At 37.9% G+C, this 22,413-nt stretch overlaps 1 protein-coding gene across 5 annotated transcripts in view; it reads right to left on the bottom strand.

The window, feature by feature from the left end:
• Nucleotides 1-22,413, bottom strand: part of grb14 (growth factor receptor-bound protein 14) — a 30,862-nt gene that overhangs the window by 2,419 nt on the left and 6,030 nt on the right. For 3 of the 5 annotated variants that reach the window (XM_056389694.1, XM_056389696.1, XM_056389695.1), the window contains 12 exons: nucleotides 22,165-22,294; nucleotides 7,395-7,551; nucleotides 5,308-5,429; nucleotides 5,115-5,189; nucleotides 4,831-4,968; nucleotides 3,609-3,719; nucleotides 3,400-3,495; nucleotides 2,986-3,048; nucleotides 1,451-1,567; nucleotides 978-1,047; nucleotides 798-885; nucleotides 79-172 (listed from right to left, as the gene is read on the bottom strand). In XM_056389694.1, coding sequence (XP_056245669.1) covers nucleotides 79-172; nucleotides 798-885; nucleotides 978-1,047; nucleotides 1,451-1,567; nucleotides 2,986-3,048; nucleotides 3,400-3,495; nucleotides 3,609-3,719; nucleotides 4,831-4,968; nucleotides 5,115-5,189; nucleotides 5,308-5,429; nucleotides 7,395-7,551; nucleotides 22,165-22,294 — 1,261 coding nt within the window. Of the gene's footprint in view, nucleotides 1-78; nucleotides 173-797; nucleotides 886-977; nucleotides 1,048-1,450; nucleotides 1,568-2,985; nucleotides 3,049-3,399; nucleotides 3,496-3,608; nucleotides 3,720-4,830; nucleotides 4,969-5,114; nucleotides 5,190-5,307; nucleotides 5,430-7,394; nucleotides 7,552-7,924; nucleotides 8,233-13,992; nucleotides 14,228-22,164; nucleotides 22,295-22,413 lie in introns of those variants that run through there. The other 2 variants (XM_056389698.1, XM_056389697.1) reach the window with 2 other exon arrangements.

Raw genomic sequence — 22,413 nt, 5'->3', positions numbered from 1 at the left:
AAATTTTGGAGGTAATGTTTGGAAGATAGATGAGAAAGAATCTTAGAACTGTATAAGCAAACATTGGATTGTACTCACAGGTAAGATCTGAAAGTGTTTGACTTTCTGCATGTGGCACAGTGACAGTACGAATGTCTTAGGGTTGCTTTGGCTGTCCCTCAGAAGAAATACTCTGAAAGCACCAAGAACACTGCTTCTTACTTTTGCCCCGTTTCAAGATTTTCTAAAATACAGATAATAAATCTAAAGCGTGAAAAAAATGAGAATTTTTTGGACACAATGTGGCATTTGCTGGTACTTAAATAACGACATAGAATAAACTGTCTTAAATTTCAACCTATTACAGACCACTAAGAAGAATCTTGCTTTTAGCCCCTTTCTTTTTGGTTATTGGAAATATGCTTACAGTTTTTTTGACAATATGTAAAGATATGTTCAGAAGCTGTGATACAATAACGTAATGCAGGTGTAATGCACTTCAAAGAAAAAGATTTACTGTATGTTACACTCTCAATGATTATATTCTGTACCTACCCACTGCACAACTGTTTTACTGTAATGTCAAATACACATGTGATTTCTGTTCTGCAAAGAATTCAGAAGTGACTTCCATTAAAAATGTATTTAACAAGGAAAGGAACCTTTAATAACAGCACTGACAGGCTTCAAAAAAATAGGTATAGAATAAAATCCTCACTGTGTAAGGAACATACACTAAATGCGACATAGAGCCAGAAAAATAGATGTCTTTAATGACTCTTTTTAAACAGTGAAGTGTACACACTGTAGTTGCTTACCCATCAATAAGACCCTGTTGAGTGATTAGACGCTGAGCCTCATCCCGAGACAGTTTGCTGTGGAACCACGGCTGAGCCAAGTGCAGAGCTGAGGCACACATGGAGCGGATATGTTACTAATCATTTATATCAATTGTGTACATACAGAAAATCAGAATAATAAAATAGTGTCCCACGAACCTATGTTTGACACTGAACTCTGTGATGTGGAGGGGCTCCCATGACTGCTCAGACGGTGGCAGCTTTTCCTCTGAGGCAGAAATGAGTTACAGCCGCAACATTAGTCAAATTAATTTTAGAACATAGCTAATTTATTCCGTCTCTCTTCTCTTCTTATTGTAGTTCAATTATGAGGTGCTTACAGCTGTTGACCTTACAAGCTTTATTTTGTTGTGGTAACCAGCTGTGTGTATGACTATAAAGCGTGTTGTTCAAAAACATGAGGTAAATTCTTAATAACAATGAGGTTGTAAATTGTAAGAACATGCGACTACATTTCAAGTATTTGTTCCAAGATTTGTTCCATTTATCTAACAGATTTTCATTAAGTTCAACAAAATGTTAAGTAATATGACTATTGCAAATTCTTGTTTACAATATTGGGAGTCTTTTCTAACTCTAGAGAAAGTTTTTAAATAAGACCCCTGACTTACCCTCCATGACAGGCCTTCCTCTACAGCCACAGACAGCGCCTCAGATGGGTTCTCGATCACCCGGCTCCTTTGGCCAGAAAAGTCCATGGCCACCAATGAGTTCTCTGAGATGCTTCTCTAAAATGACACAGTTATCATGTTGTTATTCTTGATGAGCTTATGGATGTTTAAATCATTCCTCACTTTTCGCTTTATTTTCCAATGACACTTCGTTTCTCTTGTCTTTTCCATGTGTCAAAGATGGAAAAACAAAAGCATGTCTTATACTCTACAAAACAGCCAATGTTCTTCTTATTTTTGTTTCCTTTGTATACTGTGGAAAGGAAGTGGACTGACTTTTGGTATCGTGTGGTATTGTATTGCCATCTAGTGTCTGAGCAACATGACTCCATCCTCGTCACTTCTAGATGATTCCAGACAGAAAACCCCATTGAAAAAGGATTAGAGTGGCTTTGAGAAGAATGACACATGGGCACATTTTAGTCCTTTAAGCTGCCATCTAGTGAGTGGCTCTAAATAACTGCGCATGCTGAAGAAATTTCTTTTTTATCAGGATTAACAAAAAGCTTTGAAATTACCACATTTGTTCCTCTACCACCTACTAAGCTTGCAATTTAAACAAGTGGTTAAAACAAAGTGAGCAGTGTTTGCTTTGAGGATAGAGGCATTCCAATTCCTCTTATCTGCTCTGCTCCAAATCCAATGTAAAGATACCCATCACCACATATCGAAGTCTTACTTACAGTAATGTCGTGTTTAAATATGGCTTTCATTTACTTTTCAGAGTGAAAAGTAAATGAAGATGTATTTCCAGGACAGCATGTACAGCTATATCTTTCATGTAGAATACAGGAGATTCAACAGCCTGACCCTCCCTTTTGGCATATTCATGCACTCTTCTATCTTTCTAGCTAATCCTCCTGGCGAGGCTGCCGGTCACATATGACCCTCTGACAACAGAGAAGAGGTGATGAGTTGTTAAATCTGTGAGCAGCTGATCACTGTGTATTTTTAGAAGGCAGAGGGTTCATGAACATGTCCAAAAGCCATAAATAGATTTTTGTTCACTGCCACAAAAATACTCCCAGTAGAGTCTGAGGCTATTATGGGACAAGAAACCTACATTAACACACTGAAGGTGCCTCTTTCGTCCTATGTAATTATAGGCTTTTACTACACTCCTATGTGTTGGCATGTGTTAGCTCCAACAGATTTTCAGTGCATGGAAATTTGTCTTTAATTCATTCCTTTTATTAACCTGGGGGTGGTGGAGCTAGTTAGCTAGTTGTTAATATTATCAGTATGTCAGTATTTTAGTGCTTGATATGTACTATAAAGGAGATTTATCACAGCTTTCTGGCTGAGAGAAAGATGACTACTGTAGCTAGAAATTAAGTTGATGAGCACAGATTTTGTGGCCTAAGCACCAAAATAATGAGTCGATGTTAAAAGGGGCAAACTATTACTATTACTAATTATTACTACTATTTAGAAGTGAGTTAGAAGACAGTGAAATAATAAGAGCTTCAGCTTACCATTGGAGAGGCTTTTTGCTTCTGGTGTGGCTGAATGAAGTTTTGGTACAGTTGCATCCCATACTGAAAAAAAATGTTAGTATTTTAAAAACAAACCTTTTACACATTAACTGTAAAATACTTTCAATAAACTTGTCGCATAATGATGAAAATGGACAGATACAAATACTATTATTGATTGTGCTTTACTGTATATTATTTATAGACAAGCAGGAGAGTGACTAATACTTTAAACTGTATCCAGCAGACATCCAGACAATGAACACATGCTGCTTCTATCAAGAGAGGGAGTGCTAATCCAGCATCACTCAATAGTTTCCCTTGACCTCCTCCCAAAGCTAAATCTGATTCTAGCATTGACTCAGCATTCCCCCTCTTAGACACAGACCCGCAGTTTGTGATCGGCAAGCCAACCTTTAACAAGCGCATGGCTGTGATCCAGCAGGTCCTGGTGGGCTCATCATCTGCACAAAGCAGCTTCAAGTCCCGGGCTGAACTACACTTTGTGGACTGGAGAGAGAAGTTACATTAAGACAAAAAGGAGTTCAACCTACTGGAAATCAATGCTCTCCCTACTTGTGCTCCTTTTGTACAGTGGTAGCTTGTCTAGAAGGTGATGGTACCTTGACGCAGAAGCCATAATCTGTAGGTGCTCCATGTAGTTTTTTGGCTGACAAAACGGTGTAGACGTCACTGTCACTAAAGTCGGCAATGAACTGGAGATGTCTTGGTTCCTTTAAAACAAGCAAGAGAGAGGCAATAATAAAACGCAAGTACAGTTATAGGTATGAAGTTTCATGCAACATCAAATCATAGAGTTGTGTCTTATATTAATTTCCACAACATGTCTGTCTATGGTAAACAAGAAAGTCATTTACTTTTAGAAATGAATAGGACATGCTTTTATTAGGAAACTACAACTGAAACAAGTGGATGAATACCATAGTGTCTTTGAATGAAACCATGCTTATAGTCTAATCTAACAACAGACGTGGAGGCAAGCACAAAAATTTAATTTAAACAATGCATATTTATCAATAAGTCTATAAAACAGTGTTATCAGTAATTCAGGGTGTTGTTAACCTATAAATGTGATGAAAGAGATAAGGATAAATTTAGAAATATTGATACAGGCTGTGTTGAGACAGTATCAACAGCCACATTGTGCCAGAGATAAATTTCCAAGGAAAAAAAAAAAAAAAAAAAAAAAAGAAAAAGCACAAGGGCTACCATTGTTCTGCTTTCATGTGACACACCGTTCCCACTTCCTTATTTAAAGTAAAGCCACAGCCGTTAGTGTCTGTGCTGACTGACTAGCAACATGTCTGACCAAGACCGCAGATGAATGGTAAACCTGCTAGAGTAAAAGTGGGCACCATACCAAAGCCTCCCTGTGCTGGACAACAAAAGGTCTACTGTTGTAGGAAATGAAAGCAGTTGAGAAGTGGTTGTGTTGGCATGGCTAGTGCCTAGGTATAAGGTTCACTTGTCAGCAGCATTGAGAGCACTGTTTCTGCCTGGCTGCTGTGCCAGCTGACCTAAGGAAAATCAAGCTCAACCTGTTCCACTGCCCTCTCACAACATGAGTGAGGTACTGTATATACAGAGGATGAACTGGTGAACCCATAGTGTAAAAACAGAGGAATACAATGAGTCTTCAAAGATTATGTCAATAATTTTCATTCTTCCAATTGGTGCCATGCATTTGTTTATCCTGAATGTTTACTGTGGTAACTAAAAACTGTAGCAGAGTGGTTTTATTTGTATGCAACAAATAACCCACAGATTTTTTTTTATTACTTCTGATTTTCAAAATATGCATGTGAATGATTTTGTTTCACTGACCTTGGAAGTTCCCTTATTGGAAAAATAAAGCCCCGATCTCCGCAGGACAAAATAAAACTTCTTCCAAGACTTCCTGCTTTGTTCTTTGGCATGGAGGTGTCCATGTATCTCTGGACAAGTGCTGGAGTTGAGAAAGGTCTGTGTTGGGCAGAGAAATATTTGTCAGTAGGTGGGTTTGTGCAGTAGAGTCTCAAGGTAGCACAACATATATAGACAGAGGTTGAGAAACTCACAATTGGCACTCGAGGGCAGTGAGTTCAATGTAAACAGAAAGAACCTGATACCTGTATAATCTGAGAGTGATCCACCATCCCATTGGTTTCACTGGATATGGAGACCATGTGATCTGGGAAAAAGTCCTACCAATATGAAAGCAGCATCAGTATTACAACACTGTTTGACCTCCTTAACCCACACTATGATGGGAATACAGGTGGTTTAGTTCAAACCATGCACATAATGTCATCACAAACTCACCAGGGGTTTCCTGAAGAATTCATATTTTGCGTAATTCTTCCTAAAATACAGCCGGCTGTCTGTGTCCATCCCCCAGCCCGATAGCACCTCCATAACAGACTCATGGTCTTCAATGGTTCTCTCTAGTGAGACAAGTAGGAAAGATAATGAACGACAGATTAAATCTATTTTTCACTGCTCTGTCGATAAAAGACGGAGACCCAATTAGAATCAGCTACGACGCCAAACCAACATTAAAGATAAGACTTTAAACTTGCTTAAAACCACAGAGAAATTATGTCTGCAAAAGATTTTCCTGCAAGAGTTATATTGCTTAACTTCGAGGCACAGAGTTTGATTATTAACTTTGTATCAATGTGTAACCTCTGGATGAAAGCGTGGCTCTCAAGTCAGGCAGTTCAACATAAACATTAATTATTTCCTAGAACTAAAAATGATTGTTGAATTAAGGGAAAAACTTTTTTTTTTTAATCTTTTTTTTTTCATACAGCCATGTGAAGAAGTGTTGTACAATGAACTATGACAAAGAAGGCAACAGGCAACAAGTGACTAATCATGATTTACATGGCTGATAAAATAAAATCTGAAAAATGACATACGCCCTGCTTTATAAATGATTTAATTGAATAAGTATTTATAGACATGCCCTTTACACATGACTTTTTTTTTTTTAACCAAAAAAAAAAAAAAAAAGGCCTTGAGCTTTGAGATATTGTGTTTTGACAATGGGCTCTTACAGAGTTACATTAGCTCGGTGGAATTGTGTCAAACCTGAAAGGAGAATATAGTTAACATATAGTTAATTTATCTGAATAAAGTTGAAGAATAAATATCTAGATACATGGTTTTCTCTGGATACCAGTGATATGTAGTCTTGACTAAAAATAGACATTTGATGACAAGGACAGAACAGATGGATGAATTATGTAATGTGTGCAATAGTGTGAAAATGCAGCTGAGTAATCATTTATGCAATCACACTGCCCTCTTGCAGTTCAGTATTCACAAACCATTGACACATACGTGTGTTTTCACTGTTGGCTTACTAAGAACAATATTTTATATCATTCACCATTATTTAATGCAAATGGAGGTGATGTCCCTTTAATTTACAAGCTCTGACATCACAGTGTATGTTACATAACTGTTTATAGCTAACAGCAAATTGGCAGCAGCAGGTAATTTAGAGCTTACAGCAACCTCGTGCATTCAACAACCAAAGCCACGTGGACAGGAATGAAAATGATACAATGGGAGGAACTCCATATGTGTCTGTGTAGACAGTCTCTACCACTGCAACTCCAATAGAGGATCAGAAATATTATTCTACACAAGGAAGATCAAGAGTACTTTTTTCAGTACTTTGCGCCACTCTCAAACACATTTTCCCACCCCACTACCTACGGCCAATCCTCTAATCAATTCAAGCAAACCCCGCCCATAGGACTAACAACATTAGTATCACATGATTAATACAAGTACATACTGTAAATATGTCAAAATCAAACAAGTGCTGGTTTCGTGTATATTAAGACCAACAACCTATAACCAGAATTGGTTCAGTACATTATCTTAGACTCATAAAAATGACATGAGCCATAAAAATATTTAGTTTTCACTTCATCATTTCATTCAGTGAAAACTGCTTGAATTGTTGAAAAATATCTGAAACGTGTGCAATGATTCAGAGGTGTGGAATCAGGCTATGAAGCCATGCAAGACATTACAATATATTATTTGGTTTATGAATTGCTGGTTTATTAATTACCTTTAAAAAAAAAAAAAATTAAAAAAAAAAAAACTTTACTTTGCTTACTGTTTATTAACGCTTAACACAGACTGAGACAACAAAATAACAAATATATATATATATATATATAATATGTCAAAGAGTTTTTCTTTTGGCCCTAATGTACAGCACTGGGAACCTTGTAGCTCTGAGCCTGTGGTTGCAGGTTGCAGAGGGACCTTTTGATTAAACACAACTTGAGCATTTTAAGATTTGTTTAAGGGTACTGACCATGTTGGTATTGAGATTTTCACATTCTCACAAAAAGATAATAATTTTGCGGAAAACAAAATCTTACCTATTCCCAGATGGGAGAGGTGTTCAAAAAGAGTCCAGCTGTGGTCATCAATGCAGTGGTTCTTCAAGACAAACAGCTGGCATATGTCCCGGGCAGTGATGTCACTGGGAACCTCTACTGCTCTGCTGGTGTTATCTTCATTATAAACTTTGATTACCTGCAACAGAAGCATTGCGTTAACAAACTATTAACCAGGACGGGATACTTTTCACCTTCAAGAAGTACAAGCAGACTGTTGTTTTTGGCTTGAAGTAATGAAATGACCAGTATTAAAAGTGAGACAAAGCATCAGATAATTTAATCAGTTTGACCCACATACAGCAGTTAGTAGGCCCTGTTTTCCATTACCACAACAAAGTATTCAGAAAATAGAATAAAAATAATAAATAAAAAAGACGATGTGCAAAGCATGTTCCAGGATATAAAGACTTGAGCCTGTGAAGAACACCATGCAGTAATCTTGCAATACCATATTGAGACATCAAATACTTAATGTAACACAAATTTATCCATCTCAAAGTATAACTTACCCCCCCTCTGTTTGGAGCCAAGCATGGTTCTGAGGTTGGGCAAGCTCTATAGCCTATCCATGGCTGAGTACACAGCATTGTAAAGGAGAGCTTTTGTAAGAAACATAAAAACACGCATCAGACGGCACAGCAAGTGTCAGCTGGGAGGCAATGAGTCTTTCTCTCTCTCCCTCTCCCTCTGCTGCAGTGGAGCTGAAAAGAGGTAATTAGACAAAACTGCCTCTTAGCCCAACGCTTTTCTGACTCCACATATCTGTGTTGCTGTGGCTCACTACCAAATCACCAGCTACCTTTCCTCACCACGCAGAGTCAAGAAGCCAGAGATCAATCTGCTCATTCACTAGTGGGTGGAGAGAGGGAGGGAGGGGAAGAGAACGAGAGAGAGAGAAAGAGAGAGAGAGAAAGAAAGAGAGACGGAGAGAGAGAGAGAGAGAGAGAGAGAGAAAGCAAGAAAGAGAGAGAGAGGGTCAGAGAGAGTCACAAGGCTCCAACCCCCTCTCTATTCACATTCACACACCCATGGCAAGCAGAGTTCCCAGCATAACCAAGGGAGCAATTATAAAAGGTGCTAGTTAAATGTAATGCTAGTTGGGTCAACTCAGCCTAAAGTTGACTGGGGAGCGTATGGAGAATGGGGGGGTGGGGGGGTGGGGGGGTGGGGGCGTTTAAAGCTGGGCAGGACGAGCCTGATTCCTTTTGTGGAGATAATAGGAGGACAGAGCCCTCCAGCAGGGCTGAGGTTTGAGCCCTCAAGGAGCCGTCAGTAAGCTATGACATCACCTCTCTGTGTAAACCATTTAGTGTTTAATCAGCCTGTGTGGAGCCTTACAAGACAAATATCTTTGTTAGTCGATGTCTAACAAAGACAAAGGCCTGCATTAAACGGATTATTCCACCAACCAGTGTGTAATATTATATGTGTGTAAATGTACCCGTGTGTATATTTAACACAGCGTCATAACACTGCAGATTAATTATCTGAAAAAAAATGTTGTTACAACCGAGACACAGACACCAACAGCTGAGAACAACAGTGGTGCAAAATTCATATTCATTTAAAATACACAAACAACAGATAAAAAAAATAAAATAAAAAAAGCGATGTATGCACTGCACTGCTGGTCATGACTGCATCTATCCTGGGCTTCAGTTGAGTTGCCTAGGGAAGTGGCTTCCTGAGAATTGGCCAAATCAAATCATTCAGGCATCACATTTCACCAGGAACAGGGTAGGGTTTGTCAGAGGGTGATGTATTTTTCTGTTTTTTTTTTGCATGGCATTGCATTGCATTAGCATTAGCATTAGCATTGCAGATGTACTTTATGTTTGCATTACTTAGCACAGACCAACTGAAAATATTAGAGTTAGTTTCATGAAAAGTTTAGTTTGGATGCCGAGAGGACACACCGACAAAAAATGCTCTCTGAATATTACATTTTATCTGAACTATGACATTAATCTAATCAAACCTGTCAACTCTACTTTATACAATAACCTTTTGATGAACTACTTTACAAGTAAAAGAGACAGGGAGATTATGGTGTCAAGGACTTTATGTCATAAATTGTTTTAAATTTTGTGAAGACCGATGGCAACAATTTTTTCTGAGCTACTGTGTTCCACGGCTACACTAAAGACATTTTGCATAAGAACTGTTGGTGCTTTATCAGTCAAAAAAAATCAAAATTCACTTGAAGGCCTGTATGTTCAATGGTCTGCTGAGACCAGATATTAAAACATTTGCAATCATGCTAAACACATCAGCAGAAACACATCATCCCAGAATCATGCTGTAGGGTTGTGTCTCCAAATGTAGATGATACTATAAATTCAGCCGTGGTCTGCAGGATTCCCAACAATTAAGCATTTTTAATTTACATAGTAACTATAGTGAAAAAAAGCATGGTTCTGGGGATCATATTGCTGGTCAATTGGTCGGTCCACCAGCCTGGTCGACACTGAAACATCTCAACAACTATTAGGTGGATGGCCAAGAAATTAAATACAGATATTGATGGTCCCCAGAGGATGAATCCAACTGATTTTGGTGATCCCCTGATTTTCCCTCTAACACTAAAGAATGAGATTGGAATGTGGTTTTGGACTTCTTGCACCTCTGGATGAAGTGTATTAGCTTTGGTAACCTTGTACTTAGCGCCACCGCTAGGTCAAAATTTCAATTTGTCTAATATTTTGGTTTATGACAAATTATCTGCAAAATGAGTGACATCACAATCAGCCTCTGCTGTAGGTTGTGTTTTGTGCTAGTTAGGAAAAATTACCATGCTAAAATGCTAAACTAAGATAGAGACCATGGTCAGCATTATAACTGCTTTACATTACCATGTTAGCATTATCACTATGAGCATGTCAGCAAGGTGATGGTAACTTTTAGCTAAAGCACTGCTGTGCCAAAATACAGCCTCATAGAGCCATTAGCATGGCTCTAGACTCCTCTTCTTGTTTTAGCACCATGTTACTACTGCTGTAAAGAGTGGACATCAAAGCCATACAAACAGACCAGTGTTCTGTGAATGTAAGTACCATCTCCATAGTTACCATGATAGCATTATTTTTTTGTTGCATTTGCATAATTATCACCAATTATTTGTTGTCAAACAGTGGGTGTTTGGCCTAAAGCACCAAAACGGTGTTCGTATGATTTGCTATTAAAAAGCAAGGCACAGCACCAAGGAGAAATGAATTCTGCTCTGCAGGTTATTTTAGATAATTAACTTAACTGATGTCTGAGTCAAAGAAAAAAATACCAGAATTTTCCAAACATACAAAATATGACATAGCTACTGTATCGCAAAGACAGAATAAAATAATATACAACACACCAAGGATTTTCATATGAAGATGCTGTCAGTAATGGCATTTTGTATTAGAATTTTTAACCAGCTATTAAAGTATAGTAATTTTCAGCATCTTTTTGACCTCTGTATTCAGTGATGTGAATAACAGCAACAAATAAAAGTGGACCCATAGCTTGATTGGTTCCTCTTTTTCCACAATCAATTGAGAAATACATACAAACAAACAGACTATTTATAATATCAACACATCGGTCAAATAATAATAATAATCACAGCACTCAATGTAATTACTCTGAGCACTACTATCAAATTATTGTATCATTATGCATCATTGTTTCAGACCAAGCAATTGAAAACACTGAGTGTACAGCAGAGTTAATCATTAAGAGTTTCTAATGAATGTCCAGGCGAGGCAGCATGCTGCGTAAACCGCTGGTGTCTTTATCAGAGAACACAGAGCTCCATTCATCAGCAAGTAGCCCTGATCCAAATGTACACATGCTTTCACCTGGAAAGCATTCATGTCTGCCTGCATCATGTCAATCATGTCAACCTATTATGTTGCAACATGCAAAAATGAAGAATGTCACCTGGAGAGTTACTTCTCTGATAGATTATTGTTCCTCACTAAAGGAATGCAAGAACACTTTGGCTTCAGCTGCAACTCATCTAAAAATATAAATTAAAATCTAAATCACTGGGTGCAGTCATGCCAAAATGAGATGTCGCTGTTGAAATATGTGACCATTACATTAATAAAGCAATATTGTAAGAAAAGTCATCCTCAGTGGACAGATATAGACAACAATTCAAGTCGATCTAGAATGTGTGGATAGTTTCATTTTGATCTGATTTTGTTCTGCCTGAATGAAATTAAATTAAATGAACATCTGCAAATCTAGCACTAGTATAAGCACTAATAGTATAAGATACCATTGTTCTTGTAGTAGCACACCATATTTGTAGTAATCATATATGCAAATCTTAAAATTTATGTTAAGGTAGTTTAAAACTCACCACCCAGATCAAATCTGGTAGTTTTGTTGAATTCATTATAAATTGACTTGCTGCACAGACCAGTAGTGCCAGGCATAGATCTATGCAGCTTTCAGCAGTGGTGACACTGTCAACATTCATTTATTTTCACACCTTCCACATGACAGTTAGCTTAGTCAAAACGGACAAAAATTTTCACCTCCTCCAACTCAAGCACTGTAGTTGAAATTGACTGGTGCAACAAAGTCAAAATCATTGTCAGTAGATATGCACCACTGCTGACTGGAAGTACCCCTAAAGCCCTGCTGTTTCCAAGATGTTCTGACCCAGTTGATTTGGCCCTTTTTTACAGTTCAGGTCTTTACACCTGCCCTTTTCTCCTGCTATTAAATTACTACCTAATATATATTGGACCATTTGTGTCATTCTTATGAGATAATAAACATCATTCACTTCATCTTGTGAGTGGTCATAATGTTTTAGCTCAATGGTGTATACTGTATGTGATGAGCTGATACTGGCCAATAATTTCGGCCCCCTAATTTATCAGTCAGGCCACATTCATCACTCTTTGTTGCTGTTTTTTTTAGCATTGTATCACAGAGGTGAGGGTTAAAGCAGCGGGCAGAGCAACGGAACATAATGTGCTGTGTTATAAAGGGCTTTCAATGAAAAGCACAAAAAAGCAAAAAATAAGTCTAGACAAGGCAGAATAAATCCAGACATGGACTATGCAGGACTATATATAGCTTTGTTCAATATAAACTCCTCTATTAGACCTTCTTATCTCAAGGACAGGACAGTGTGAGCCATTTTGCCAATTAGACTACTATGGTTTAACCTTGAACTGCACTCTCACAGCTGCAGCTGTATCATCGCGTGGTGGTGAGGAGATGGCCTCCAGCCTTGTCTAGCTAAGACAACCACTGAGAAATGTCCTCCCAGCTCCTCACTGCTAGAACACTTGAAAAACTGACAGCCTCAACTTCATATAGAACTTTCTCTTTAATGGCCAGACCAGGAGCTAGTTGCACTGTCTACTATATTATTGTTGGATTAAACTTGTTGGCTTCTACACATGAACTAAGTTACTGGGCTCTGAGTGCCGAAACAGAATTGGACCACTTAGAGGTACAACGGAATAGCCAGAATACCATTTGCCTTACAGAGTATTCACCAATGAGGACATGAATTACAACAGAAGACAAATCTTATCAAGCGTCATTGATAAGCAGGCTGGAAAATTAGATGCTACTTTATACAGCAAAAATGATAGTGAGCTGCTGGAGGGGTTACTATTGTGAACATACAGTAATTAAATATTATTTGGCCTAATTTTCATTCTGCCTAGTTTGTTGGAATTGGATTGGCACAACTTGTTTTACTCAGAACTGGGATCAAAAAGATACTTGGTGGTGGCTTGATAAAAATGAAAAAAGTGTAAGTAATTAGGACATCAAAGCAGTAAAAAGTTATTTCATTGTTAGTATGATACACAGTTTAAAGAGCCCATTGTCAAAGTAAAATCTTGGAGCAAGCCGCGATAAAATAGAAAGCAATAATCTTATCATCAAATCCTTAAGAAATAATGGAGCAGTTCTAACGTAAATTCCTAATCGTGGCTTGTCCCTTTATATTGTTGCTGAACAGATCAACTGATGTTTTGAACATGGACAAGTCTTAGAGGTCACACAACAAACACTCCAGTTAAGTATGTCCTACCAATGTAAAGTACGGCTCCACAGGCAACACAAAGAAAACAGTCTATTAATATTCTGACTTAACGTGTGGCTTCTTCGTTCAGCATTTATGCTCCTTATTTAACTGAACTGCGTATTTTACATTTCAGCATATTTCCAGAGTCCAGTGACAGCTTGCTATTTTCCTAGTTTATTACACCATTTTTCAAATGACATCTTGCATTTGTGTCAAAGATTGACTTGAAAAAGGTGCTTCATAGTGAGCTAACAGTGAAAAGGAAAGGAAAGTCAGTTTTTCAACAACTAACAATAGCACAGGCAAACTGTAGTGAACAGAGTATGTAATCAGAATATGAACATATTTATGCAGATAAAAACTTTGGAAAGTTTAACATGTATTAGCCCTGTCAGTGCCCATCCAGCAACATCCGAAAAAACAGTTTAAATTTAAAACAATCTCCGATCAGGAATGGAAAGCTGTGGTTCATTAATAAATAGGAAAAAGCTTTAAGTTAAAGAGGTAGTACAGAGGAAATCAAGCTACGATTCCTACCCGCTTCTGCAGACAAAGTGGTGTGATGGCAGGCAAGGTGACTCTTCTCGCATGGAAATTCATGCTTCTGCCTTAGGTGCACAATTCATTACATGAAAAATATCCATACATGGTAACTGAAAATAAGGATAATGTACAAATTATGGTTCTAAATATAATAATAAATATATATGGTATTTAAAACAAAATACTTTTTTCTATACAGCAACCCTGTAGGATAGTACGGAAAACCAGTTACAGTGAGATTCCTCACAACGAAAGTGTGAGAAACTAAATCATGTTGCCTCCCCACAACACAAACTCCTCCTTTGTCCTTGGGAATGTAAAAGCTTTTTCCTTTTCTCTCTTTTCGAAAAACAAAACTAAAATTGAAAAAAAGAAAAAGTGTTTTTCTCATGGTGAACAGAGTGAAAATATACAGGGCAGAGAAAGCTAAAATACTTGGAATCAAAGTAACAAATACTGCCAAGTGATAATGTCAAAACCACAGCAAAGAGGCAGAAAGATTTCCCAGAAAGTCCATGTGTCAGATTGTTTATACTGAATTTGTAGCCAGACACAACATGGCTATTTTAAGTCTCTGACATAATAACAAACATTAAGAAACTTTTGCATAAATGTTTTTATAATTTGTACTGACATTAGATTTAAACATTGGCAAAAAGGGATCATTAAACAATCTGCAGTTTAGTAACTGTTTAGATAATTTAAAAAAATTAAAGAGTGCACTGAGGAAAATACTGATTGATCTGTTTGATCTACATCAGCCCTTCACTTTATTTATTGTCTTATTTCTTCAATTTATTTATATTGCTACGATCATTATTACTGATATCTGCCATCTGCTATATCCCCATAAAAAGCCAAGTAATGTGTAATACTACTCCGCCACTCAGGCTAGTTTCAGGTTACATCCCTGTTTATCCCGAATTATATAAAATATTACCCATTTGCGTGAAATTATATTATTGCTGTGTGAAGTCTTGAGCAAAAGTGTTTTCTGAGGTCACTGTGACCTTGACCTTTGACCAACAAAGTCTAATCAGTTTGTCCTTGAATCCGGCTGAACATTTGTACCAAATTTGAAATTCCCTCAAGGTGTCATGGAGATATTGCGTCCACAAGGCCAATACCGTGTTTTGTGAGGTCACCATGTCCTTGACCTTTGATCCCCAAAATCTAATCAATTCATCCTTGAGTCCAAGTGAATGTTTGTGCCAAATATGAAGAAGTTCCGTCAAGGCATTCTTGAGGTATTGTTTCCATTTGAAGACGGACGGACGGACGGACGGACGGACGGACGGACAGACGGACAGACGGACAGACGGACAGTCAGACATATGTACGTACAGAATGACAACCCAAAAACAATATGCCTGGCTCTGGCTGTTGCCGGCGCGGATGCATAATAACAAGAAACTTTAGTGTTGTACTATAGCGCTTCTCTTCTTTCTTCTGCTATTCAGTGTACAATTTAAAGTTAATTTAGTTCAAATTTTGCACATAAGTATGTGCTATTTGAAAGTATATGGTATGTAGGCTAGAAGTACATATCATGATATTAATTATATTTTTGATTGGTGTTTTGTGTTAACAGAAGATTTTTGATATATAGTAGTTTACTACTGTATTTTAATTTAATATGGTCACGATAGAGAGGGAGAGAGAGAGAGAGAGAGAGAGAGAGAGAGAGAGAGAAAGAGAGAGAGAGAGAGAGAGAGAGAGAGAGAGAGAAAGAGAGAAATAGGCATCCAAAATAGCCCTTACTCCCACAGCCACAATTTATAGCCCACATCTGTTTTACTGTAAGACAAGACAAAGAGGCCTTGTAAATATAAGTGTGCCATCTTTACAGAACACACCCACTTTCTAGGCTCAGGACTTAGCGTTTGATTATTAGAAACTCGAGATCAAAGTCAAAGTTGTAAAGGTTGAGGGTTAGATTTTAGTTCAAATATATGTTTACATAGTTTTCTATAGATTGCTATTCTATTTCTATTTTAAAATAACTTATTACTGGTACAATATGGAAATATATTAGAGGAGACATTTCACAAGTTACAGCATGCAAACGATATCAGATGATGTAAATGGGTTGATGGTAAATGGACTTGCACTTATATAGCGCTTTTCTAGTCTTACTGTCTACTAAGAGCACCTTACAATACTTGCCACATTCACACATCACACCTATGTACTCTAATACACTGATGGAACAGGCATCAGGGGCAATTTGGGGTTCAGTATCTTCAATAAAGCTATTAAAAAGGTAGAGAGATAGATAAGGGAGAAACAATCATAGACCACAAGGAGCCTGAATTCACTGTCTGATGAAGATCACACTCACCCAAACTCGTTCAGCCTTATATGGCAATACTGTATATCTGGTTCATTTTAAGACAATGTGGTTAGATTCAATTCTATCTAGACTAAATATTAGTGGTGATGTGAAAGTTGTCAGAATGAGAATATTTTGGGTTAGTGATTTTGCTAAAGTGCATCCCAGAGAGATAAAGCAGCTACTGTATATTGCAAAACTTCTCTGTCACCAAAACAAAAACTTGTAAAGCTACTAGAAAAATCCAGTACACTGCATTTCAACATAAGCATGGGTCTATATTTCTTACATCTCATTTCCTTATAGACATGTGCAGTATATGTTATTATATTTATCGTACACAGCACTGAATGTGGAAATTTGGCACCAATCATTGTCCTCTCTTTCAACTCATGAGAACAGACAGGAAAAGAAGAACCTCCCACAACAGGGTTCATGTTTATCTGGAAACATAGCACAGTGACTTGTGAGAGCACAGACAAACAGACGCTGCTAGTTATCACACAGCTAAAATGAATTGGAATTAATGGAGCCAGAATGATAACAGAGTCTCCACAACTCTCATAACAAAGCCAGCTCCAGACACATTTGACCACAGCTGATTCAATCAAGACCCCCTTGCAGGCTCTGTCAGAGCAACAATACAGCAACCAGAGGTGCAATGGTGCTCATATGCAGGTACACTGTGTATACCGACCTCTGGGCAGGGGGGTTTACAGTATACTAACTTGAAAACAGCCAGAGACACATATCAGTTTACATCTTGCAGAGCAAGGACATAGCCAGTCATGTTATAATCCTATCTGTGGAGGACTTTTGTTCTCTGAATTTAGCCTTTAAGGCTGTGCCTCTGCCCAGGCAACTGGATAAAGCAAAGTCTCTAGAATTTACAACTAAAGATTGTTCCTTGTCTTTGTCATTCCATAACTTGTGAGCTTTGTGGAGAGGTATAAAGTGAATGTTTAAAGATAAAAAAAAGCACAAAGCACAAAAGTACGCAAGCACAAAGCAAGTAATCAAAAACAAACAAAGCAAGCTTCATCAAAAGAAAAACTGACTGGCACTCATGAAACTGACAAAAAGTACAAAATTGTATTTGTACAGTATAGTACAATGTACTTGCTTCCACCATTGCTACTCGCTTCCATTTCTTGGCCATTACTCATGCTGAAAACTTCAGATTTGGTTAAAGGGTGGGGCAAGGAATGAGGTAGATGCAATCAGTTTCGAGTTGTCATTAGAGGAACTGCAGCTTAATGCACTACCTCACTGACGATTGACCATTTCAGTGAGAAATGGATTTCCATGCATTCACATAGTATTTAGTAACGTCTGTTTCTGATAAGATCATACAATAGGGTGAATACAGCATATTTGTCTGTGTATAGTGTGTTTGTGTTTCAGAAAGAGATAGAGGAAGAGTGAGGGGTAGGTGCAACTTGTGTTTGACATGGTATAATGACAACACATTCTGCGATTGACCTATTCACATCACGCTACCATCACAGTTTAATCCCTGGCTGTTGCTGTTTAAACGAGACCAGCATCTGCACCTGTCATTCCACAGACCACAGTTAAGCCATAGAATAATACCACACCTTGTATATTTGGTAAACATAGTTGAAATTGAAGTTTGGTAAAAATCGCATTGTTAACATCGACATTCATCAAGACAAAGCAGAAGCAGTGGGTTATCATTATAGAATTTACTAGCTTTGGTCTTATTAATAAATGTTAAAATTGAGAAGGACAGAATTTATGGTTGACCTGGACTAAAAGTTGCTTCCAATATCTAAATCCTATAGTTATTAAAACACTGTTGATTCCTCTATAATATAATAACACATACTCTCTGTTAGGCACAAAGAATGAAAGCTATGTGACTCCTCTGATTCTAACTCCTTCAATTCTCACTTTAAGTACTGCATTATAATGAATTACGGCAATATTTAACCACTCAAATCAGTGTTATGATAAATCAGAGAAAACTAAAGCAATTCAATTGTTAAAATAAAAAAAGATGTCTGCTGGCATTTTCTGGAGACTGTGGTTGTGACATCAGCGATCGCTCATCAACCAAATGTTGATTCAAGTTTGTAAAATACAAATTATTCATCAGCTCACCTCTGTTTTGTCAGTAAGCAGCTTTCAAATGGACTATTAAGTAGTAGAAAAAACATGTATCGGTGGTTTATATCTATTAAGTGTGACCTGATGACCATGTAACATCTGCTGTAGAGGGGCTAAAACTCAGAGTGAAGAACACGGACATGATGCATGTTGCATCTGAAATAACATCTCTAGAGGGGCAAGCATTTCCTCTGAGTCATATGGCTGAACTGAGCACTCAACACCGTCTGGACACAGACAGTCTGTTTGTTTCTGGTTTCTGGTATGAGTCCAAGCATGACTGCCCACAATATTCCTGGAGAGTGGAGGTGGTGCCAACCACTTGGACTTCCCCAAAAACTGTTTATTTTGTCATTGTTTTGTGAAGATATACCAATTCTTCCATGATGTTGCACTCAAAGCCAGTTTCCACTGCCATTATCAACGACATCAACAAAAAATTGTCCGCACAACTAAAAACATGCAAGAAGAAAAGGTTTCTCAATCCAACATATATTTACAGAATCATGGTGTCATGCTAAAAGTTTGTGTTTGTGTCTGCAGTAATGTGGTGAAGTGGCTGAGCCGACAGTCTGAAGAGCAGAACCTTCGACGTTGCCAGTGGGCACTTTTCCTGAGGTCAAACTCAAAAGTGCAGGAGGATTTTATTTCACAAAGTAACCTCTCATGTCACAGTTGTATGTCTGAAACAGCTGAGGTGGTACAGGACACACACTGATTTATTCACCATAGAAACTGATCTGTCCTGACAATCCAGTTGTCTCAACCTACTGTATATATAACAATGCCTTCTTATGTTAAGGTTAGGTGACTACACACTTATATGTATTCAGACATACAGTTTTCTGGAGGCTGTGACTCCTTGACATAATGTGGCCGTCCTTACTTGGTGGTTTTTGTTATGGAAATGTACCGTGACACTGCAAACACAAGGCTAACAGGGGGCTCAGATAGGCCAGACTCTCACGAGTGAAACAGCTTTAAAGCGATGTCAAGCAAAGGGTCTCAGTCAGACACTGAGCGGCTCGAGATACCACAACAGATGTCACTGACGGTTTCTTAGCCTGCTCATTTTATAGTCCAAGCTTGTCCCTAGTAGAAGATCATTATTTTCAGATAATTGTAACTGATGGGAAAATTACTACCCCCCAAAAAAACACACACAGTGAAGCTCAATGGATAATTTTCCTTTACAGAAAATTTGGAAGGGTGGGTGAGGGATGAGTTGAAACAATGATGTCATGATGTTTCTTTGGTGCTACTGAAATGAGGTCATAATGCTGTGAAACGAGGATTGTCACAAAAAAACAACTGTTCAGTCTGACATACTCCCTTTGTCTTCCCAATACTGCTGCTGACAAGGCTAAGTAAGAGGCTGTCAGATCCAAGAGTTGCAGACAAGGGTCTCATCAGCAAGCACTTTAAGATTTACTAACAAGGAAGCCACATTGTTGCAGAGTGAGGTCAACTGGGTGTCATTTTGCTCCTTCGCTGACAAGCCTAAGGATTACTCTCGCACTTATCAAAGAAAATGCCAAATCCGTGCAATTCCCTGACCTGTCTCCACAAAAGGCTGGTGAGAGCACAGGAGAATCGGCAATCACTCTAATTTTCTGATGTGAAACCTTGAGTGTAGTGAGGAGGGAATAGAAGGGCTCTTTTGAGATTTTTGGAGACTCAAGTAGAGACTCTCCAGTGTAAGATAATCAAGCAATCTTACCACAATGCATAGGAGGAACAAATACCAATTTGATCACATTCTTGCACAAATACTCTGAGCACAAAGAAATAAAAAATAAGGGGAAAGAAAAACATAAAAACACAACTCTCTGTATTCATTTGTCATTCTCAACCTGAAAGCAACACACACGCACACAGAGGTCTAATACTGCTGATAGTCGTCGGTAACTGCTGAGCTCTGTAATTTCTAGCTTTCCTATGAGTCATTGCTTTGACCTGCCCCCTGCTGCTACACATACACACACATATACACATACACACAGACCACAAAGATACTGAAAAACCTGAAATCAACTCCAGCATACATTACAGGGATCCACATCCAGGAAATATCTAGTGGTTGACAAACCAGACTAATTTAACAGCCCTGGAAAATGTATAGACAAAATCCATTCTGAAAGCCATGCACTTTTGAAGCAGACCCATAATTGTTAGCTTTCCAACATAATGAATGTGCTCTCTTTTTAGAATTTGACAGCGAGTTCTCTATAAATGTACAAATCAACTACAGATCAGAGGGTCAAGTTAAATAATTTTTTGCTGTACATAATAATACATTTTTTACTGACTTGCACTCACTGGTTAAAAAAGAGAATCTTATTAAGTGAATGATTATCTATTATGATATGTGTATCACCTGCATTAAAATTACAAGTTCATTAGATTTTATGGGCAAGCAACAATAGGTTTAGAACACAATGGTGGTTTGACAAAAACTCTCTAATTAGTAAATTTATCTTCTCAGAAGGTAATTAGAAAAAATACACAAAATATTTATGACTAAGATTTATGTGTTCCAATTTGCTGGTAATTGATAATTCACAAAGCCACCCTGCCCCCAAACAGCCATTGTCCAATCATACCTTAGCAACAGTAACTAAGCACAAGCTTTGGATTTCTTCACATCTTGAAACAGTGTGGGTGTGGCTGTACTAAGAGTGGTACTCAGTCTCTAAAGAATTTGAAGTGAAGTTTCGTAAATATTCAGCTGCAGTCACACTGTGTTTTTCAGTCAACTTGTCGAGTAACAACTGAAAAAGTCTGCCAGTGACACTTGTGATTTAAGCTGACAAAATCAACAGTTGCTGGCCAGCAATGAGTAGCCTTTCAACTTCTGTGTGAAATAAAAAAGATACTGTTTCCAAAGTTACTATAAACTTCAGGTAGTAAAACTCTTACCATTACTGTCAACTGCATATGTGCTGTGCTAGATTTGAAAGCTTGTCAGGCATAGTGACAGTAACAAGGAGGGGCGGGGCTTAGAGAGCAGTCAATTGTTGAGCAATTTGGGTTTTTTATTTTTTTTATCTTATTAAAATCCACATAAATTACATTGCCAAAATTGGCTCAACATTGAGATTGCAGTGAAAGCTTTTCCAGCACCAGTAGGTACTTCTCGACATTCAGTGCATGACGAATCACACACCCTGTGCTAAAACAAACGTACAAGAGTGGCTGTTGGGCACTAGGCCAGGTATTTCCTCGGTAAACCGTGAAGTTGTGATCAAATTTCAAATTCAATATCTACAGGTGGTATCGCACTTCATATGTATTGCTTAATTTTATGTGGTTTAGTGGTCACTGTACAGTGTGCATATTAAAAATCTGGACTCTCAAAAGTAATAACGTGTGTGCGCAGATTGTGTGTATGTGCTGGCACAACATTTTTATCATCTCCTCACTGCAACTCATTTCCATACTCACATAACTGGTTCAACTATCCATATGCCCTGACATTTCAGACAAATCCCAAGCCAAACATCATGTAACTATGCATTTAATTAAATCTAAATGCTGTATGTCCTGCTGTTGTTTTTCTGGCACTTGTTTCAATTAGAGTTTGCATGACTTTGCTGCCTGGGGTAGCATATGGAAAAGCTTACAACAGTTAGGCCTCTTTTTTTTCAAATAATATGCCTCTTTGTGTCACAAATGGCCTCAAGTACTGTAAATGGAACACTTACCTGAGATGCACTACTTTTGGTCCATGGTAATAAACATTCAGAGACAAAGGGGGAGAGGGTTGAGGGGATAAGCTCAGGGAAAGGGTTTGGAACAGGAGAGGAGAATGAATCCTCTCCCTCTTTATTGCTCCTGAAGAACAAAAAAAAAATTAGACACAGTGAGAGAACTAAACAGATGTTTCATACAATGAGCTAAACATTGTTCAGATTTGATTTTAAATTCTATATGAGTTTGCATAGTTCTCAAAA

The sequence above is a fragment of the Seriola aureovittata genome, chromosome 11, assembly GCF_021018895.1.
Source record: "Seriola aureovittata isolate HTS-2021-v1 ecotype China chromosome 11, ASM2101889v1, whole genome shotgun sequence".
Taxonomy (NCBI): domain Eukaryota; kingdom Metazoa; phylum Chordata; class Actinopteri; order Carangiformes; family Carangidae; genus Seriola; species Seriola aureovittata.
The sequence above is the reverse complement of the archived record's forward strand: the minus strand, read 5'-3'. Positions and strand labels throughout refer to the sequence as shown.